We start from the raw sequence: 20,084 nt of genomic DNA, 5'->3' as shown, positions 1-20,084 counted from the left end.
TCCCCCCTGCGCTCTATGGTCCTCCAGGGGGCTCCCCTCTGGCCCGTCCCCCCTGCGCTCTATGGTCCCCCCCTCCCCCGCGGGCTCCCCTCTGGCCCGTCTCCCCTGCGCTCTATGGTCCTCCAGGGGGCTCCCCTCTGGCCCGTCCCCCCTGCGCTCTATGGTCCTCCAGGGGGCTCCCCTCTGGCCCGTCTCCCCTGTGCTCTATGGTCCTCCAGGGGGCTCCCCTCTGGCCCGTCCCCCCTGCGCTCTATGGTCCTCCAGGGGGCTCCCCTCTGGCCCGTCTCCCCTGTGCTCTATGGTCCTCCAGGGGGCTCCCCTCTGGCCCGTCCCCCCTGCGCTCTATGGTCCTCCAGGGGGCTCCCCTCTAGCCCGTCTCCCCTGCGCTCAATGGTCCTCCGGGGGGCTCCCCTCTGGCCCGTCCCCCCTACGCTCTATGGTCCTCCAGGGGGCTCCCCTCTGGCCCGTCCCCCCTGCGCTCTATGGTCCCCCCCCCCCGCAGGCTCCCCTCTGGCTCGTCCCCCCTGCGCTCTATGGTCCCCCCCGCGGGCTCCCCTCTGGCCCGTCTCCCCTGCGCTCTATGGTCCCCCCCCCCCCGCGGGCTCCCCTCTGGCCCGTCCCCCCTGCGCTCTATGGTCCCCCCCCCCGCGGGCTCCCCTCTGGCCCGTCTCCCCTGCGCTCTATGGTCCCCCCCGCGGGCTCCCCTCTGGCCCGTCCCCCCTGCGCTCTATGGTCCCCCCCCCGCGGGCTCCCCTCTGGCCCGTCCCCCCTGCGCTCTATGGTCCCCCCCCGCGGGCTCCCCTCTGGCCCGTCTCCCCTGCGCTCTATGGTCCTCCAGGGGGCTCCCCTCTGGCCCGTCTCCCCTGCGCTCTATGGTCCTCCAGGGGGCTCCCCTCTGGCCCGTCTCCCCTGTGCTCTATGGTCCTCCAGGGGGCTCCCCTCTGGCCCGTCCCCCCTGCGCTCTATGGTCCTCCAGGGGGCTCCCCTCTAGCCCGTCTCCCCTGCGCTCAATGGTCCTCCGGGGGGCTCCCCTCTGGCCCGTCCCCCCTACGCTCTATGGTCCTCCAGGGGGCTCCCCTCTGGCCCGTCCCCCCTGCGCTCTATGGTCCCCCCCCCCCCCCGCGGGCTCCCCTCTGGCTCGTCCCCCCTGCGCTCTATGGTCCCCCCCGCGGGCTCCCCTCTGGCCCGTCTCCCCTGCGCTCTATGGTCCCCCCGCGCGGGCTCCCCTCTGGCCCGTCCCCCCTGCGCTCTATGGTCCCCCCCCCCCCGCGGGCTCCCCTCTGGCCCGTCTCCCCTGCGCTCTATGGTCCCCCCCGCGGGCTCCCCTCTGGCCCGTCCCCCCTGCGCTCTATGGTCCTCCAGGGGGCTCCCCTCTGGCCCGTCCCCCCTGCGCTCTATGGTCCTCCAGGGGGCTCCCCTCTGGCCCGTCTCCCCTGCGCTCTATGGTCCTCCAGGGGGCTCCCCTCTGGCCCGTCCCCCCTGCGCTCTATGGTCCCCCCCCGAGGGCTCCCCTCTGGCCCGTCCCCCCTGCGCTCTATGGTCCCCCCCCGAGGGCTCCCCTCTGGCCCGTCCCCCCTGCGCTCTATGGTCCCCCCCCGCGGGCTCCCCTCTGGCCCGTCCCCCCTGCGCTCTATGGTCCCCCCCGCGGGCTTCCCTCTGGCCCATCTCCCCTGCGCTCTATGGTCCTCCAGGGGGCTCCCCTCTGGCCCGTCTCCCCTGCGCTCTATGGTCCTCCAGGGGGCTCCCCTCTGGCCCGTCTCCCCTGTGCTCTATGCTCCTCCAGGGGGCTCCCCTCTGGCCCGTCCCCCCTGCGCTCTATGATCCTCCAGGGGGCTCCCCTCTGGCCCGTCTCCCCTGTGCTCTATGGTCCTCCAGGGGGCTCCCCTCTGGCCCGCCCCCCCTGCGCTCTATGGTCCTCCAGGGGGCTCCCCTCTGGCCCGTCTCCCCTGCGCTCTATGGTCCTCCAGGGGGCTCCCCTCTGGCCCGTCTCCCCTGCGCTCTATGGTCCTCCAGGGGGCTCCCCTCTGGCCCGTCCCCCCTGTGCTCTATGGTCCTCCAGGGGGCTCCCCTCTGGCCCGTCTCCCCTGCGCTCTATGGTCCTCCAGGGGGCTCCCCTCTGGCCCGTCTCCCCTGTGCTCTATGGTCCTCCAGGGGGCTCCCCTCTGGCCCGCCCCCCCTGCGCTCTATGGTCCTCCAGGGGGCTCCCCTCTGGCCCGTCTCCCCTGCGCTCTATGGTCCTCCAGGGGGCTCCCCTCTGGCCCGTCTCCCCTGCGCTCTATGGTCCTCCAGGGGGCTCCCCTCTGGCCCGTCCCCCCTGTGCTCTATGGTCCTCCAGGGGGCTCCCCTCTGGCCCGTCTCCCCTGCGCTCTATGGTCCTCCAGGGGGCTCCCCTCTGGCCCGTCCCCCCTGCGCTCTATGGTCCCCCCCCCCCGCGGGCTCCCCTCTGGCCCGTCTCCCCTGCGCTCTATGGTCCCCCCCCCCGCGGGCTCCCCTCTGGCCCGTCCCCCCTGCGCTCTATGGTCCCCCCCCCCCGCGGGCTCCCCTCTGGCCCGTCTCCCCTGCGCTCTATGGTCCCCCCCCGCGGGCTCCCCTCTGGCCCGTCCCCCCTGCGCTCTATGGTCCCCCCCCCGCGGGCTCCCCTCTGGCCCGTCCCCCCTGCGCTCTATGGTCCCCCCCCCGCGGGCTCCCCTCTGGCCCGTCTCCCCTGCGCTCTATGGTCCCCCCCCGCGGGCTCCCCTCTGGCCCGTCCCCCCTGCGCTCTATGGTCCTCCAGGGGGCTCCCCTCTGGCCCGTCTCCCCTGCGCTCTATGGTCCTCCAGGGGGCTCCCCTCTGGCCCGTCTCCCCTGCGCTCTATGGTCCTCCAGGGGGCTCCCCTCTGGCCCGTCTCCCCTGCGCTCTATGGTGTCCCCCCCCCCGCGGGCTCCCCTCTGGCCCGTCCCCCCTGCGCTCTATGGTGTCCCCCCCCCCGCGGGCTCCCCTCTGGCTCGTCCCCCCTGCGCTCTATGACCCGCTTCTCGGTGGCGGAGCCGGAAGCGGAAGTGGGGGATGCGGAAGCGGCGGCGGGGCGGGGCCCGCGGGTTGCCGGGCAGTTGCCATCATGGCAGCGGCGGGGGGGCCCGCAGGCGGCGGGGACCAGGCGGCCGCGGGGGGTGAGACCCGGGGGGAGCGGGGGTCCGGACGGGGGGGAAGGGCCGGGGGGGCAGGAGGGAGGGGCCCCAGGCGGGGGGGGAAGGGCCGGGGGGGCAGGAGGGAGGGGCCCCAGGCGGGGGGGGAGGGCCGGGGGGCAGGAGGGAGGGGCCCCAGGCGGGGGGGCAGGAGGGAGGGGCCCCAGGCGGGGGGGGGCCCTGGCCAGGCCGGTCCGTGTCGCGGGGCTGCGGGAACCTCCCGGGCCCTTCCCAGCGCTGGGGGCAACATCCCCCCCCCCCGGCAGCCGTAGGGTTCCCCTTGGGCCCTGTCGGTCCCGCCCACGGCCCCGGCTTCCTGCTGAGCCTGCCCCAGCTGAGTCACACCACACCCAGGCCCACACTCACTGTCACACTCACACTCACTCTCACACACACAATCACACTCTCACCGTCACACACTCACTGTCACTCACACTCACTCTCACTATCTCACACACACACACAATCACACACTCACTGTCACACTCACTATCTCACACACACAATCACACACTCACCGTCACACACTCACTGTCACTCTCACACTCACTATCTCACACACACACACAATCACACACTCACCGTCACACACTCACTGTCACTCACACTCACTCTCACTATCTCACACACACACACAATCACACACTCACTGTCACACTCACTATCTCACACACACAATCACACACTCACCGTCACACACTCACTGTCACTCTCACACTCACTCTCACTATCTCACACACACACACACAATCACACACTCACCGTCACACACTCACTGTCACTCACACTCACTCTCACTATCTCACATACACTCACACACTCACACACACACAATCACACTCTCACCGTCACACACTCTTTAACACTCTCTCTCGCACACCCCCCCCCCAGCTCGCAGGCACGGGGATTGCTGCCCAGCGGGTGCCTGCCTTTCGCCCAGGATGCCTGAGTTGTGATTAGCCGCAGTGCATCACCAGCGTTGTAGCTCCATGACGGGCCCTTTACTGCTAGGATCGACAGCCCCGCTGGGGAGACTGTCTGCCAGTCCCAGTGGCTACTTGGCCCCTGCGCTGCAGGCAGATCGTTGTTGCCGGTTTGTCACGGCGGGGTCTGTGGTGGCGCTTGCTCTGCGCTCAGCGCGGGTTATTTCTGTGCGGTGGGCGAGGAGGTCCACGGTGCGAGGAGCTGGCCAGGCGGAGCGGAGAGCCGCGTCACAGAGCTAAGCTTTGTAGTTGCATCATAACAACTCTGAGGGGGGAGCTTGCCAGCCGCTAACAGGAGGAGACAGGCCTGGGCGCCTTGGGAAGCTTGAGCGGGGGGGGAAAGGCTCCGGGGGCCTCCGGCCGGGAGAGGGACTGTTCGTGCCCTGGGACGGGGGCTGCCCCAGGCACCTGCCTTCTCTCCTGGCCAGCCTTCGTGCGAGGAAGCGGAGTTCAGAGCGGGAGGGGCTGTGGGCGCCGGCCCCGCTGAGTGACAGCTTGGCACAAGATGATACAGAGAGGAATTGGCCAGGCCGAACACGAGCAGGTTTCAAACCGTCTGTGGGAGAGGACGAGCCATCCCCCGGCAGCATTGTGTGCGGTGGCTTCCCCACTGCTGCGCCCCAGAGGTGGCTGCACCGTGGCCCTGCGCAGTGTTACAGGCAGCCGTTTCCCGCTGCCCCTCCCTCCCGGTGGCGGCTGGCATGGGGTAGAGCAGGCGTGTGAGAGGTTTGTGGATGGCTTAGGGTGGCCGTGCAGTCCTAGGCTCCCCACCCCATTTCTGCCTTGCCCAGGCGGAGCTGTGGCAAGGGGGCTCCGGGAGGTCGCCCCCAGATGCATCCCTGCTGTGGCGGGGCCAGGGGGGATTCTGCATGCTGTTACGTCCATGTGCGGGGGGCTGGGGGCTGTGTTGCAGGGAAGGGGTGTGCGGAAGGCCAGGAGGGGTCTGATCTCGGGGAGGGGCATGTGCCAGGCTGGGGGTGCCCGGCGGCCTGCCCCGTGGTGAGTCGTGGTTCTCCCGGCAGGGAACCGTCGCTTGAAGTACGTCAGCCTGGCGGTGCTGGTGGTGCAGAACGCCTCGCTCATCCTGAGCATCCGCTACGTGCGCACCCTGCCCGGCGAGCCCTTCTTCGCCACCACGGCCGTGGTGATGGCCGAGCTCCTCAAGGGGGCCACCTGCCTGCTGCTCATCTTCCTCCAGCAGCGAGGTAGGCGGGCGGCGGGCGGGGCGCTGGGGGCACCGTGCCGCAGGGAGCCGGGCAGACCCCGAGCCCCGCCGATCCCACGGGTCGCCCCCGGCTGAGCCGTGCCCGTCTCTCCCGCAGGCGCCGTGCGTCAGTTCGCTCTGTTCCTGTATGAGGCCGTGGTGCTGCAGTACCTGGACACGCTGAAGCTGGCGGTGCCCTCGCTGATCTACACGCTGCAGAACAACCTCCAGTACGTGGCCATCTCCAACCTGCCGGCAGCCACCTTCCAGGTGGGACCCCAGCCCTGCTGCCGGGCCCGGGGGCTGGGCGAGGGAGCAGCGAGCCAGGCTCCCTCGCCCAGCCCTGACCCCTCCCCTGCGCCCGCAGGTCACCTACCAGCTGAAGATCCTGACGACGGCCGTCTTCTCGGTGCTGATGCTGCGCAAGAGCCTCTCGCGCCTGCAGTGGCTGTCCCTGCTGCTGCTCTTCGCCGGTGTGGCCATCGTGCAGGTGGAGCAGGGCCAGGGGGGCCGGGCCGGCTCCCCGGGGGCCGCCCCGCAGAGCTATGCTGTCGGCCTGGCCGCTGTGGTGGTCTCCTGCCTCTCCTCCGGCTTTGCCGGCGTCTACTTCGAGAAGATCCTCAAGGGCAGCTCGGCCTCCATCTGGCTGCGCAACGTGCAGCTGGGCCTCTTCGGGACCCTGCTGGGGCTGCTGGGCATGTGGTGGGCCGAGGGGGCGGGTGTGGCCGCCCGGGGCTTCTTCCACGGCTACAGCCCGCTGGTGTGGGGCGTGATCCTGAACCAGGCCTTCGGCGGCCTGCTGGTGGCCGTGGTGGTGAAGTACGCGGACAACATCCTCAAGGGCTTCGCCACCCTCGCTGTCCATCGTGGCCTCCACCGTGGCCTCCGTGTACCTCTTCGGCTTCCAGCCGCGCCTGCCCTTCGTGCTGGGGGCTGGGCTGGTCATCGGCGCCGTCTACATGTACAGCCTGCCCAAGGCCGGGGGGCCCCGGCGCCCCCCCGAGGAGCCCGCCGCCCCCCTGCCACGCGGCGTCGAGCCTGCCGACTCGGGCTTCCTGCCCAAGTCAGTGCTGGTCAAGTGAGGCCTGCGAGGGGGGGCGGGGTCTCTCCTGCGCCCTTCTCCGGCTCCCTGGGTCTCCCCCGATCCCACCCCCTCTGGTTCCCTGGGCCCCCCCTGATCCCACCTCCTCTTGCCCTCCAGTTCCCTAGCCCCCCCGATCCCACCTCCTCTTGACCCTCAGCCCCCTCTGGTGTCCCCCGATCCCACCTCCCCCTGCCCTCCGGTTCCCTGGGCCCCCCCGATCCCACCTCCTCTTGCCCTCCAGTTCCCTAGCCCCCCCGATCCCACCTCCTCTTGACCCTCAGCCCCCTCTGGTGTCCCCCGATCCCACCCCCCCAACACAGTCTCCTGCTCCCTTCCTGAGAGCCCCCTCCATCCGCCTTTGACCCCCCGAATTCTCTGCCCCCTTCTGCCTCTGGCTCCTCCCAGTCTCCTTGGCTGCAGAGGTCTTTACTGGGGAAGTCTGCACCCCATTTCCGCCCCTGTTCCGACACTGCTCCCCTCTCTGAGGCGGGCTGACCCTCCCGCTGGGAGCGGCTTTTAATGACACTACGGGGGGGAGGTGAGCGGGGCTCACCTCCCCCAGGGACAGACGCATACGCGGTGCCACGTGAACTGCTCAGCTGTAGGAAGCTGGTAGGGTGGGAGACATCACCCCTCTGCAGAGCAATGGTTTGTCCCATGTGGCGGGGGGCGGGGCTGGCCCTTGGATTCCCCCGGCTCCCCCTTTTTGGAAGCATTCTCTGGTGCCCCCCCTTTTGCTATGGTGTGCATTGGGGCTGGGAACCAGGACTCCTGGCTTTGGGAGGGGAGTGGGCTGAGAGCCAGGACTTTGTAACTTTCAGCTGAGTCCGTTCCCCCAGCTCCGCGCCTCAGTTCCCCCTGGCTATTCCAGGACTGAGCTGCCCTGGCACGGTGTGTCCATAGTTCTTTGGGCCTCGAAGGGGGCAGCGAAAGGCTGACCTGCCAGTAATCACTACTCAGTATCTCCTGGGCAGGATGTGGGCACATCTGGGGGGCAGTGGGGAGCGGGATGGTGGGAGAGCTGCAGCCAGGGCTTCCAGGCATTGCCCCCTGCCCGCTGTGAGCCCCTTCCCGCCAGCTGTGTCTGACCTCACAGACTGCGGTGGCATGACGGAGCCGGCTGGGGTCTGCCTCCAGCGGCGCCGCGGGCGACGGAGCCGGCTGGGGTCTGCCTCCAGCGGCGCCGCGGGCGACGGAGCCCGGCTGGGGTCTGCCTCCAGCGGCGCCGCGGGCGACGGAGCCCGGCTGGGGTCTGCCTCCAGCGGCGCCGCGGGCGACGGAGCCCGGCTGGGGTCTGCCTCCAGCGGCGCCGCGGGCGACGGAGCCCGGCTGGGGTCTGCCTCCAGCGGCGCCGCGGGCGACGGAGCCCGGCTGGGGTCTGCCTCCAGCGGCGCCGCGGGCGACGGAGCCCGGCTGGGGTCTGCCTCCAGCGGCGCCGCGGGCGACGGAGCCCGGCTGGGGTCTGCCTCCAGCGGCGCCGCGGGCGACGGAGCCCGGCTGGGGTCTGCCTCCAGCGGCGCCGCGGGCGACGGAGCCCGGCTGGGGTCTGCCTCTAGCCCTCACCTCAGACGGAAGAGGAGCGGTATTTTACCTGTCTCTGGTGCTGTTGGGGGGGGGGGGTGTAGGCACCAGGGTTCTCTCACTGGGGAGGGGGCTGGGAGTCCCATCACTGTCAGTGCCCCGACTGCACCAAGGCAGCCCAGGCCAGGCCCTTTGCTGCACCCACGGGCTTAGCGGGGGACTGAGACCCTGCGCATGGGGGAAGCCGGCCGAAGGTTAGCTCCTCGGCCCTGGGCTCCAGCTGGCTCAGGGAGGGGCAGGTGCTGGGACCGGGGACTCCTGGGTTTTCTGCCTCGCTCTGGGGGGGGGGGGGGGTGCGGGTGCTGGTAGAGGAGAACCAGGCCCCCTGCCTGTGAGAAGGGAGTGGAGCCTAGTGGTTACAGCAGCAAAGTGTGTGGGCCTGGACTGCCAGGGACACGTCAGCTTTGCTGTGCCGGAGCCAGGGTGCTGCTGTGCAGAGGGCTGGCTGCCACGTTTTGTATGCTCTGGGGGTGGGTTTTTACATGCCTGTAACACTGGCCGCCCGCCTGGCGGTGGCGTCGTGCGATGAATAAAGCGTATTTATGTAGCTGCAGCACTCGCTGATTGCCGGGCGCGTCGGGGTCCTGCATGGCCACTAACCCTACTAACGGCCGGGGGGTGGGCTGTGGGACTTGGCCCCCAAGGGGGCACCGATCCAGTCATGGGGGTGGGCACTGGGTGGCAGGGCCTTGTGCCCCCTTGGGGGACCAGCTGCTGTGAGCAGCCCCCGCACAGCTGGGGGGGGGGGGGGAGTCAACCCACACAGCCTGCATCTGCGTGACCCTGCTGCTGCCCTAGGCCCCACAGTGCTGAGCCGAGTCCTGAGGTGGTAAAATCTCCCATCTCTGCTGCTGCCCCCCAGCTTTGCAGAGTTCCCCTGGGGCCGGACACTGCACAGTGCGCCCCCCTCCCCCCCCGGGGCAAGGCACTGCACAGTCCCAGATGAGACTTGCCCTGCTGCCAGGTGAAATAGGCCAAGGGTGTGTTGGCAGCAGTAGGGAAACTGAGGCGCGGAAGCAGAGTTTCCCAGGCGGCCAGAGTGCAAGGGGAGGGGGTGGACTAGGGCAGTGCCAGCCCCAGGCCCCCCCATTTCAGCCATTAGCAAAGAGCATGGGGGGAGCTTACTAGCCCTGAGCCCCAATTGCGGGGAGGGGTGGGGCAGGGACCAGCAGGCTACTCAGGACCCCTTTGGATGGGGGGGGGGGATTCCCAGCCCCCCCCACTGCATTGTAATCTCACCTGCCAGGCTAGGCTGGGGCCTGCCAGTCACGGGGGGGGGGGGGGTGTTCTCTTGCTGTGCCACGCCAGTCACCCCAGCACAACCCCCCTTTTCTGTCTTGCAGGCCGGCGTGTAAAGAGAAAGGCTCCTGAGCCCAGCAGGCACCGGGCCCCTCCCCGCCCATCAGCCCGCCGTGGGGCCACCAGGGACCAGCCGAGGGGGCACGTTTACGGGGGGGCGCCTGGGCTCCTGCCAGCCGCTTCCAGAAATCAGGCAAGGTGGGGCTGGGAGCCAGGACACCTGGGTTCTCTCCCCAGTGGGAGGAGAGTGATGTCTAGCGGTTAGAGCAGGAGCGATCACACCAGCTCTACCTCACTGCCCTTCCTGCTTTGCCCTGCCTCAGTTTCCCCTTGTCTGAAAGGCAGGCAGCCAGTCCCTTCCTACCTCCCAGAAGGGGGTGCCCCTCCCTTATTGAAAGCCCTCCCCCCGGTGCTTGGAGGGGGGGCCGCAAGCACAGTATTAATGTCCCCTAACAGTAGTTATGGGGCAGCCACGCGTCATGGCCCCTTTTTATCACTCCCTCCGGGCCTTTTCTATTTATTGTTCAACATGCAACTTGACACCAAGGCTGCTGCGTCCTGTCATCTGTGGGGCTGCAGGACCTCTGGGTTCGCCGCATGGGATGGGCATGGGGGTCAGAACCAGGGGGGAAGGGGGAGCAAGGACTCCTGGGTTCTCTGCATGGGACAGGCATGGGGGTCAGAACCAGGGGGGAAGGGGGAGCAAGGACTCCTGGGTTCTCCGCATGGGACGGGCATGGGGGTCAGAACCAGGGGGGAAGAGGGAGCAAGGACTCCTGGGTTCTCTGCATGGGACGGGCATGGGGGTCAGAACCAGGGGGGAAGGGGGAGCAAGGACTCCTGGGTTCTCCGCATGGGACGGGCATGGGGGTCAGAACCAGGGGGGAAGAGGGAGCAAGGACTCCTGGGTTCTCCACATGGGACAGGCATGGGGGTCAGAACCAGGGTGGGGTGGGAGCAAGGACTCCTGGGTTCTCCGCATGGGACGGGCATGGGGGTCAGAACCAGGGGGGAAGAGGGAGCAAGGACTCCTGGGTTCTCCACATGGGACAGGCATGGGGGTCAGAACCAGGGTGGGGTGGGAGCAAGGACTCCTGGGTTCTCCGCATGGGACGGGCATGGGGGTCAGAACCAGGGGGGAAGAGGGAGCAAGGACTCCTGGGTTCTCCACATGGGACAGGCATGGGGGTCAGAACCAGGGTGGGGTGGGAGCAAGGACTCCTGGGTTCTCCGCATGGGACAGGCATGGGGGTCAGAACCAGGGGGGAAGAGGGAGCAAGGACTCCTGGGTTCTCCGCATGGGACGGACATGGGGGTCAGAACCAGGGGGGAAGGGGGAGCAAGGACTCCTGGGTTCTCCGCATGGGACGGGCATGGGGGTCAGAACCAGGGGGGAAGGGGGAGCAAGGACTCCTGGGTTCGCCGCATGGGACGGGCATGGGGGTCAGAACCAGGGGGGAAGGGGGAGCAAGGACTCCTGGGTTCTCCGCATGGGACGGGCATGGGGGTCAGAACCAGGGGGGAAGAGGGAGCAAGGACTCCTGGGTTCTCTGCATGGGACGGGCATGGGGGTCAGAACCAGGGGGGAAGAGGGAGCAAGGACTCCTGGGTTCTCCACATGGGACAGGCATGGGGGTCAGAACCAGGGTGGGGTGGGAGCAAGGACTCCTGGGTTCTCCGCATGGGACGGGCATGGGGGTCAGAACCAGGGGGGAAGAGGGAGCAAGGACTCCTGGGTTCTCCACATGGGACAGGCATGGGGGTCAGAACCAGGGTGGGGTGGGAGCAAGGACTCCTGGGTTCTCCGCATGGGACAGGCATGGGGGTCAGAACCAGGGGGGAAGAGGGAGCAAGGACTCCTGGGTTCTCCGCATGGGACGGACATGGGGGTCAGAACCAGGGGGGAAGGGGGAGCAAGGACTCCTGGGTTCTCCGCATGGGACGGGCATGGGGGTCAGAACCAGGGGGGAAGGGGGAGCAAGGACTCCTGGGTTCGCCGCATGGGACGGGCATGGGGGTCAGAACCAGGGGGAAGGGGGAGCAAGGACTCCTGGGTTCTCCGCATGGGACAGGCATGGGGGTCAGAACCAGGGGGGAAGAGGGAGCAAGGACTCCTGGGTTCGCCGCATGGGACGGGCATGGGGGTCAGAACCAGGGGGGAAGAGGGAGCAAGGACTCCTGGGTTCTCCGCATGGGACGGGCATGGGGGTCAGAACCAGGGGGGAAGAGGGAGCGAGGACTCCTGGGTTCGCCGCATGGGATGGGCATGGGGGTCAGAACCAGGGGGGAAGGGGGAGCAAGGACTCCTGGGTTCTCCGCATGGGACGGGCATGGGGGTCAGAACCAGGGGGGAAGAGGGAGCAAGGACTCCTGGGTTCTCTGCATGGGACGGGCATGGGGGTCAGAACCAGGGGGGAAGAGGGAGCAAGGACTCCTGGGTTCTCTGCATGGGACGGGCATGGGGGTCAGAACCAGGGGGGAAGGGGGAGCAAGGACTCCTGGGTTCTCCGCATGGGACGGGCATGGGGGTCAGAACCAGGGGGGAAGGGGGAGCAAGGACTCCTGGGTTCTCCGCATGGGACGGGCATGGGGGTCAGAACCAGGGTGGGGTGGGAGCAAGGACTCCTGGGTTCTCCGCATGGGACGGACATGGGGGTCAGAACCAGGGGGAAAGGGGGAGCGAGGACTCCTGGGTTCTCCGTATGGGACGGACATGGGGGTCAGAACCAGGGGGGAAGGGGGAGCGAGGGACTCCTGGGTTCTCCACATGGGACGGGCACGGGGGTCAGAACCAGGGTGGGGTGGGAGCAAGGACTCCTGGGTTCTCCGCATGGGACAGGCATGGGGGTCAGAACCGGGGAGGGGTGGGAGCAAGGACTCCTGGGTTCTCCGCATGGGACAGGCATGGGGGTCAGAACCGGGGGGGAAGGGGGAGCAAGGACTCCTGGGTTCTCCGCATGGGACAGGCATGGGGGTCAGAACCACGGGGGAAGGGGGAGCGAGGACTCCTGGGTTCTCCGCATGGGACAGGCATGGGGGTCAGAACCAGGGAGGGGTGGGAGCAAGGACTCCTGGGTTCTCCGCATGGGACAGGCATGGGGGTCAGAACCACGGGGGGAAGGGGGAGCGAGGACTCCTGGGTTCTCCGCATGGGACAGGCATGGGGGTCAGAACCGGGGGGGGTGGGAGCGAGGACTCCTGGGTTCTCCGCATGGGACGGGCATGGGGTCAGAACCGGGGGGGGGGGGTCTCCTGGCTTTGCTCCCCACTCCGGCCCATGGCCCCCAGGAAATACATCTTGCAACATCCTCAGTAGAATTTCTGGTGGTGGGGAGAAGAGTTTCAGGCTGCGGAGGGGGAAACTGAGGCAGACGGCTCTCCCTCATGCCCCCCATCCACCTCAGAAGGCGCAGCAGCCGTAAGTACCCCGCCCCCCACGCCACCTGGATCTGGAGGGGGGCTGCAGCCACATGCCTGGGAGGACCCCACGTTTCCATGGAGCTAGGGGAGAGCAGCCCGTCCCGCTGGGGGCCACACACCACGGTCAGTCCCAGCCCGTCTCCAGGTTTATTGGGGGAGGGGCTCAGTCCTGCTGCTTGGCGCGCGAGGCCTCGGCGTTGGCGCGCAGCACGGCGCCGGGGCTGGGGTACGGGCGCTGCTGGAACAGGGGCCCGGCTGCCGTCGTGTCCGCCCCCGTCTTCGCCTCGTTCCGCTTCGGGAGCCCCGTCGACCATGTGCCCCTGCGGGGGAGGGGGCAAGGTCAGCGCAACACCCCACCCACTGCAATAGACCCCTCCCCTTCGCCATTCCCGCCGCCCCGCACCCCTCCCCAGCACCCTCCAAGCCTCACCGAGGGGCGTCCGAGTAGGCGCTGGGGTCCATGGGGTCCAGCTCCTCGTCCTTGCGGCTGCCTGGGGAGGGAACGGCAGGGGCTGTATTCAGTGCTCCCCATCCCCCCAGGTACCAATTCCCCCCCTTCCCCTCCCCACTCAACCCACTTTGCCCCCCAGCTGCGCCCCAGGCCCGGCCCCCTCCCCACGCACTTTTCTTGCTCTTGGGGTAGGGCGCCAGCTCCTCCCGGCGGTGGTAACGCCGCTCCTTCACCTCCACGCGCTCCGGCTTCTCGTAGGGGCGCTCCGGCTTCTCCTCGGCGTCTGGGGGAGACACAGGCCCTGGCCTCAGCCTGGTGTCTGCGCCCTCCCCCCTGCCCCCTCCGAGCCACTAGCCCCCACACCCGGAAAGGGCAGGAGCCCGCCCAGCTCTAAGCACTAGACCCCACTGCCTTGCCGTTACCCAGGCTGTTCTTCAGCTTCTTAGCGGCTTTGGTGATGACGGAGCCGGGGTCGTTAGGAGACAGCCAGCACCAGGTCGTTCTCCATGTTCCAGTAATAGGGGAGGCCGCTGGAGGGCAGGGGAGACAGAGTTCATTCCCTTCCCCGCCACGCTTGGGCTGAGATGCAGCCGTGTCTGGGGCAGGGCCGGGGAGGGGGCAGCCACGCCCAACGCGGCAGGGGGGCGCCCTCTTACCAGATGGGGTCAAACACTTTGTACCAGTTGGGAGGCAAGTTCTCCATTCTGGTGGCCTCGTAATCCACGTGGTCGTCGTCATAATCTTCAGCGATGATCTCCTCCTCCGGCTCTGAGGTCAGCGGGAGTCAGAGAATCCCCGGCACAGACCCCTGCCCCACGGCGCCCGGACCCCCGGCCAGGGAGAGCCCCCCGGCTCCCCCTCTGCCCCTGCGCCCCGGCCAGGGGAGAGCCCCCCCGCCCCATGGCGCCCAGCCCCCCGGCCAGGGAGAGCCCCCCGACTCCCCCTCTGCCCCTGGCGCCCCGGCAGAGGAGAGCCCCTGCCCCACGGCGCCCGGACCCCCAGCCAGGGAGAGCCCCCCGACTCCCCCCTCTGCCCCCTGGCGCCCCGGCCAGAGGAGAGCCCCCCGCCCCATGGCGCCCAGCCCCCCGGCCAGGGAGAGCCCCCCGCCCCATGGCGCCCAGCCCCCCGGCCAGGGAGAGCCCCCCGCCCCATGGCGCCCAGCCCCCCGGCCAGGGAGAGCCCCCCGACTGCCCCCTCTGCCCCCTGGCGCCCCAGCCAGGGGAGAGCCCCCCCGCCCCATGGCGCCCAGCCCCCCGGCCAGGGAGAGCCCCCCGACTCCCCCCTCTGCCCCCTGGCGCCCCGGCCAGGGAGAGCCCCCCGACTCCCCCCTCTGCCCCCTGGCGCCCCGGCCAGGGAGAGCCCCCCGACTGCCCCCTCTGCCCCCTGGCGCCCCGGCCAGGGAGAGCCCCCCCGCCCCATGGCGCCCAGCCCCCCGGCCAGGGAGAGCCCCCCGACTCCCCCCTCTGCCCCCTGGCGCCCCGGCCAGGGAGAGCCCCCGACTCCCCCTCTGCCCCCTGGCGCCCCGGCCAGGGAGAGCCCCCCGACTGCCCCCTCTGCCCCCTGGCGCCCCCGGCCAGAGGAGAGCCCCCCGCCCCATGGCGCCCAGCCCCCCGGCCAGGGAGAGCCCCCCGCCCCACGGCGCCCGGACCCCCGGTCAGGGGAGAGCCCCCGCCCCATGGCGCCCAGCCCCCCGGCCAGGGGAGAGCCCCCCCCGCTCACCGGGCTCCACGTGCTTGAGGAGGCCCCGCTTGCCAGGCGAGACTGAAGCGCCACCGGCAGCGGCATCGCGAACCCTGCGGGGCGGGACCGTCAGGGGGAGAGCGGCCCCGGCCCCGCCCCCTGCCCCCTGGCCCCTGCGCGCCCCGCCCCCGGCCACGCCCCTGCCCCCCCCGCCCTAGGCCCCGCCCCCTGCGCGCCCCGCCCTCCCGCTCGGGCCCCCCCCCCCGCACCAGCTCGTCCGGCTCCTCCAGGCCCCTGCCACTCGCGTGACGCCTCGGGGGTCCCCGCCCACGTGACAAGATCCGACCAATGGGAGGAAGGGAGGCGGGGCTCTCAGCTTTGCTTTTCCGGCAGGCCACTCGGTGCCCTCATGTCACGTGACAGAGCGCTCGGCCCCGCCCCAAAGGCCAACCAGTCAGCGGGAAGACGGAGTCTCTCATGTCACGTGCTGGCAAAAGAGCCAATAGGGAGGCCCTGACCCCTTCTTGTCAGGTGACCGCAGGGCCGGAATACGGTTTTTTTATGTCATGTGCCTCTCTCTGGCCAATCAGAGCAGAGACTCACCCCGGCCCGGTGTGTGACGCGAAGGGGAGCAGACACCACGTGATTCCAGCTGTCCAATAGGGGGGCGCGGGGTGCCCCTTGCTTGTCACGGGACAGTCGGGTCAAGGGGCGGAGCCTTATGCTCACGTGACCGGCGCGGCCGCTGTTGGGAGTCATGGAGGAATATGCCCGGGAACCCTGGTGAGCGGCCGGGGGGGGAGGGTCAGTCTCTTTTTCCTCCCCCCCCTTCCGGGAAGCTTGGTCTGCCCCGCCCTGAATGCGCCTATGGGCGGGCGAGTCCACTGGGGCAGGAAGGGGGGGGGCAGCGAGGGAAAGCCCCTCCCCCCACGGCCGGGGCCCGTGGGCCGCTCCATTTGGTGCCTGGCCGGTCTGGTGCCTGGCCGGTCTGCATAACGAGCCTCCCCGGGCGCTGTTGGTCACTTGGTAGCGCCCAGCCCCTTGTGTGGCCTGAGGCCCGGCGAGTCCATTGGAGGAGCATGGGGGGAGGCAATTCTCTGAACGCTCAGCACACGCCCTTGGGATGGATTCACCTGCCCCCTTCCGTCCTTTGCCCTGCTCCGTGGGGGGCTCGAAGAAACTGACACCCCTATTCTTGGTCACTTGGTAGTTGCCGGGTTTTGGTATCTGTGAGCGGGTGAGTCCATTATGGAGAAAGGTGGGGGTGGGATGAAAGAAACGGACTTGTCGTCCCCCCTCCCCTTCCCGTGGAGCTGGGAGACACCAAGTCACCACGGACCGTGGGGGGGGGGGGGGTGTTGGGAAATAGCAGGAATTAGAGGGGGGTTGTACCATGTGGTGGTCCCTTGGCTGGGGGGGTTATTGTAGGGTCTCTTCTTGCAGGGAGGGGCCGGATGTGCGTGGTGGTGGCTGGGGGGGAGGCGGTGATGGATTTATTCTAGTGTCTGGGCTGAGGAATCACTTCCCGTGGGGTGACCCCCCCCCGGGATCTGCTCGTGACACCCCCCCCCCGGGATCTGCTCGTGACCCCCCCCCGGGATCTGCTCGTCCCTGCAAGTGTTGTGCTTAGTTGTCCTTTCCGGGGGAAGAGGCAAAGGCCAGGTCTTGGTGATACACGTCTAGCAACCCACCTTCTCCTAGACATCGGCTAGATCCCACCCACACACCCTGACTCCTGGTCACCAATAGTTCCCCCTGACTGCACTGGCCAGGTGAGTTAGGTGGGGCCCCTGCAAGATGCCGTCGATTGGTGACTCTTCGGGGGGTGTCTCAGCGCTGCCCCATGCACCTCCAGAGAGGGGGTTCCCAAAAGCAGGCCCCTGCTGCTGACCCCCAAGGCATCCACAGGTCCAGTCTTCTCTCAGTGGGCCTGCTTCCCAGGCCCTTTCACAGGTTCTTGGCTCTGGCTCCCATCCCCTCTCCGGAGGTGCTGGTCTTCCCGTATCCAGTCCCACCTCATCCGCTCCGTAGGGCCTGTTCTACCAAGACTCCATGCGCTGAGCCCGGCTCTCGATGGACAGGCACAGGGGTTCTGTGTGAAGGGACTCGGTGCAAAGCTAAACGGACGTGATACAAAGTTAAAAACTTCAATGAGAAAATGGCTAGTGCAGAGATTGATGATTAATAGAGAGATCTACCTACAGCAGCCCCCTTCGTCCACCCCAGATTCCTGCTTTCCCTCCCCCCCCCCCCACACGCTTGCATAGCTTTCCTGCAGGTGGGCTTGGTGCTGTGGTGGGGCTGGTGTCCCCTCGGGCTCATGGCGGGGTGGCCGGGCGCCCCGGAAGGGGATGGTTGCGCGAGGGTATCTGGCTGTTGTGGAGCTGTTACTGGGGGGGGAGGGGTGCCCTCTTTCTCCCCTCCCCCACTGATGTAGGGTCTTCTGCAGGGTTTGTTTGTTGTAGGGTCTCCCAACCTGGCTAACCCCCCTTCTCCGGCAGCCCATGGCGCATTGTGGACGACTGTGGCGGTGCCTTCACCATGGGGATGATCGGCGGGGGGGTCTTCCAGGCCATCAAGGGCTTCCGGAATGCCCCAGTGGTGAGCCCTGCCTAGCCCCAGCCTCCCCTCCATTGCCTGACAGCTCTCCCCAGCCCCCGACTTCTGGGGGAGCGGGGCAGCATCTCAGCTCACTTCCCCCTCTGCTCTCCTCCCCCAGGGCGTTCGACACCGGTTCAAAGGCAGCGTCAGCGCCATCCGCATCAGAGCACCCCAGATTGGAGGTGAGGGGCCGCGGTGTGGGGGGAGGCATGGCCAGGTGGGGTACGGAGCTGAGGTGCAGCTCATCCCTGCTCCTTCCTGTCCCCAGGTAGCTTTGCAGTCTGGGGCGGCCTCTTCTCCACCATCGACTGTGGCCTGGTGAAGATGCGGGGAAAGGAAGACCCTTGGAACTCGATCACTAGTGGGGCCCTCACAGGAGCTGTGCTCGCCTCCCGCAGTGAGTGCCAGGGGAGGGCCCCCTGCCCCGCCCCTGTTGTGCTTAAAAGAAGCACCTGGGATAAGGCCACATGCCACATTTATTGACCATCCATAGATGGAGCCATACTTATCCGATGCATAGGACACATCACTCTCATGCACTCTCACACGCACACTCCGTCTTGTTGTTCCCAAAAGTTGCTCCCCTTCACTGCACTGGCCAGGTGCGTAAGATGGGGGAGGGGTGGAGCCAGGCTTCTGCAGATCCGGATCGATGCTCCCATGTTGACAAGAGGAAAACCCAGGGTCCCTCTGCAAGATGCCTCCTATTTATCCCTTTCATGCAGCCAATTAGGCATCACCTCACCTTTCTTAATGCTGCTTCAGAGAGAGTTCTTCCAAGGGCAGGCACTTGCTGCTTGACTCCCAAGGGGTCTGTATGTCCAGTCCTCTTAATGAGCTCCCTTTACAGGTACTGTCTTGGATCTGGCTCCCAGACCTTCTCCACTCTTGGGACTGCTGCTGGAGGTGCTCCCCTTTCATTCTCCAGTCACACCTCAGTCATTCCAACAGGGCAACCAAGGAAAGGGCAGAGCTCAAAAGACAGTTTATCTTACAAGATCTCTTAATACAAAGTTCTAGGAGAAATGTTCCAGAGATTCTCTAAGAACACTGAACAAAGACAGATCTTAATACAATGTCTAATACCACAGGGATTTCTCCACAGCCCCACAGCCCCACTCTTCTAACTGGTCTTTTGTCCCAGGTGGCCCGTTAGCCATGGTGGGCTCAGCCATGATGGGCGGGATTTTACTGGCCTTGATCGAAGGAGTCGGAATCTTACTCACCAGATACACGGCACAGCAATTCCAGAACTGTAAGCAAGCCTGGGCTGGCAGGGGCTGCAGGGTGGAAGTGAGGGGCACTGGGGGGGGCAGGGGCCGGGGGTTGGGATTGAGGGGCACCTACAGGGCAGGGCTGAGGGGCGGGAGTGAGGGGCGCTGACAGGGCACGGGTTGGGGCGTGGGCGTGAGAGGCACTGGCAGGGCTGTGGGGCAGGAGTTGGGGGCACTGGCAGGGCTGCACGGGGAGCCCTAGGCAGGGCTAGGAGGGGCTGTGGACCATGGTGGAGGGATGCCACAGAGGGCTGCGTTTCAGGCTGTTCTCCAGCTGCCCTGCCCCCGAGAGGGCTGTGCCTTGGGCGTGTTTCTCACCAGCACTTTTTGCTTTCCTCTGCAGCTAACCCGTTCAGCGAAGACCCCAGTCAGCTGCCCCCGAAGGACGGCCCAGTGCCTCCAGGATATCAGGGCTATGGACAGTATCAATGAAGCTGCTTACTTTTAGGGTGCTGCAGCTAATAATTCAGGGGGCCTCCCCTTGTTGGAATCATCCTGAACACCAACCACTTGTCCCTCCAGTTCTTGGATACTTCCCCGGAGACAATGCTGTCAGGGCCTGATTCCCTGGGAATCCTTCTAAGTTTCCTGCTACTTTGGGGGGTACGGGGGATAGGGCCTACAGCTGTACATGCAGGTGGTGCTGATGGCATCACAAAACAGGGTGTCCCCCATCTTGACCGGCTGTGCTCTCTGAAAAAGGGGGTTAATGGCCCATTTACATAACCCCTGAGCCCTGCTGGTCCCCCCACCAGAGGGGAAACTGTCTTGGCATATATCCCCCCCCACCCCCCCCCCCCCCCCCCGCAGCTGGGACGGTAGGTCCCCAAACTGCCCACTCTGAGCCGCAATCTCGCCTCCTTTCGGATATTTGTATTTAAAGACGTTTCTAAGAGTGTTGCAGGTTTCGTTTTTCCAGGTGCAAAATAGAGCAAGTACTTTACCATGGGGTCAGCGTGGTGATTGGGCTGCCTCTGCCGGGGGGCGGGGGGAGGGGACTCTGGGCTGTGTCCCACAGGGGGGAGGGCAGTGGGGGCTGGTGGGGGAAGCAGCACGTGGTGGCAGCGTGGTTAAATGAGCAGAAGCCCCTGGTGGGGAAGTGCAGCCTGTCTGGCCCAGCAGCAAGGGGGAGAAGGGACCCCGACTGCTCCAGCAAGAGGCAGATGGTCGGCATGAGCCCCCACCCCGTGTGGGGCAGCCCCCCACTCTGCTTGACCTGCGGGGGCCGGGGGAGCAGAGGGGTGAGCCCCCACAGCGTGATGCACCCCCCTACCCCCCACGCGGGTTAATCGCCCTGCCTGCCTGGGCCCCCGTTCCCCCGGCTGGGGCCTCAGCGCGGAAT

At 67.6% G+C, this 20,084-nt stretch overlaps 3 protein-coding genes and 1 long non-coding RNA gene across 7 annotated transcripts; 2 read left to right on the top strand and 2 right to left on the bottom strand.

Moving 5' to 3' along the window:
- The first annotated feature begins 3,032 nt into the window (after positions 1–3,032).
- Positions 3,033–9,863, top strand: SLC35A2 (solute carrier family 35 member A2). Its single transcript, XM_075918453.1, is given in 6 exon segments — positions 3,033–3,150; positions 5,171–5,353; positions 5,471–5,622; positions 5,720–6,205; positions 6,207–6,415; positions 9,361–9,863. Coding segments are annotated over 6 exon segments (1,110 nt in total). The 5' UTR covers positions 3,033–3,098; the 3' UTR covers positions 9,389–9,863.
- On the bottom strand, positions 7,358–7,776 carry LOC142826073 (uncharacterized). Its single transcript, XR_012900362.1, has 2 exons — positions 7,609–7,776; positions 7,358–7,567 (listed from the first exon to the last, which is right to left on the bottom strand). It is a non-coding gene; the product is annotated as an uncharacterized LOC142826073 (long non-coding RNA).
- A 3,006-nt stretch (positions 9,864–12,869) lies between the features above and the next one.
- PQBP1 (polyglutamine binding protein 1) lies at positions 12,870–15,057 on the bottom strand. Its single transcript, XM_075918454.1, is given in 8 exon segments — positions 12,870–13,056; positions 13,167–13,227; positions 13,360–13,470; positions 13,610–13,677; positions 13,679–13,717; positions 13,844–13,955; positions 14,907–14,939; positions 14,942–15,057. Coding segments are annotated over 8 exon segments (612 nt in total). The 5' UTR covers positions 14,973–15,057; the 3' UTR covers positions 12,870–12,899.
- A 434-nt stretch (positions 15,058–15,491) lies between these two features.
- Positions 15,492–19,685, top strand: TIMM17B (translocase of inner mitochondrial membrane 17B). Of its 4 annotated transcripts, none has more exons than XM_006125551.3 (6): positions 15,492–15,650; positions 17,369–17,468; positions 17,587–17,650; positions 17,737–17,865; positions 18,613–18,723; positions 19,086–19,685. In XM_006125551.3, the coding sequence occupies exons 1-6, from the start codon at positions 15,625–15,627 to the stop codon at positions 19,172–19,174; spliced, it is 519 nt and encodes a 172-aa protein (XP_006125613.1). In that variant the 5' UTR covers positions 15,492–15,624; the 3' UTR covers positions 19,175–19,685. The 4 variants fall into 4 exon arrangements, with proteins under 4 accessions (XP_006125613.1, XP_075774570.1, XP_006125612.2 ...); XM_075918455.1 differs by having other exon boundaries at positions 15,500–15,650; positions 17,317–17,468; XM_006125550.4 differs by having other exon boundaries at positions 15,501–15,650; positions 17,333–17,468.
- Positions 19,686–20,084: the final 399 nt, after the last annotated feature.

The sequence above is a fragment of the Pelodiscus sinensis genome, unplaced genomic scaffold, assembly GCF_049634645.1.
Source record: "Pelodiscus sinensis isolate JC-2024 unplaced genomic scaffold, ASM4963464v1 ctg120, whole genome shotgun sequence".
Taxonomy (NCBI): Eukaryota; Metazoa; Chordata; order Testudines; family Trionychidae; genus Pelodiscus; species Pelodiscus sinensis.
The sequence above is the reverse complement of the archived record's forward strand: the minus strand, read 5'-3'. Positions and strand labels throughout refer to the sequence as shown.

Excerpts from the sequence above, each read along its gene's own strand:
- TIMM17B (XM_006125551.3), top strand. The coding sequence starts at position 15,625 with ATGGAGGAATATGCCCGGGAACCCTG. Across the intron at positions 17,651-17,736 it reads CAGAGCACCCCAGATTGGAG|GTAGCTTTGCAGTCTGGGGC; the intron begins GTGAGGGGCCGC and ends TCCTGTCCCCAG. Across the intron at positions 17,866-18,612 it reads AGCTGTGCTCGCCTCCCGCA|GTGGCCCGTTAGCCATGGTG; the intron begins GTGAGTGCCAGG and ends CTTTTGTCCCAG.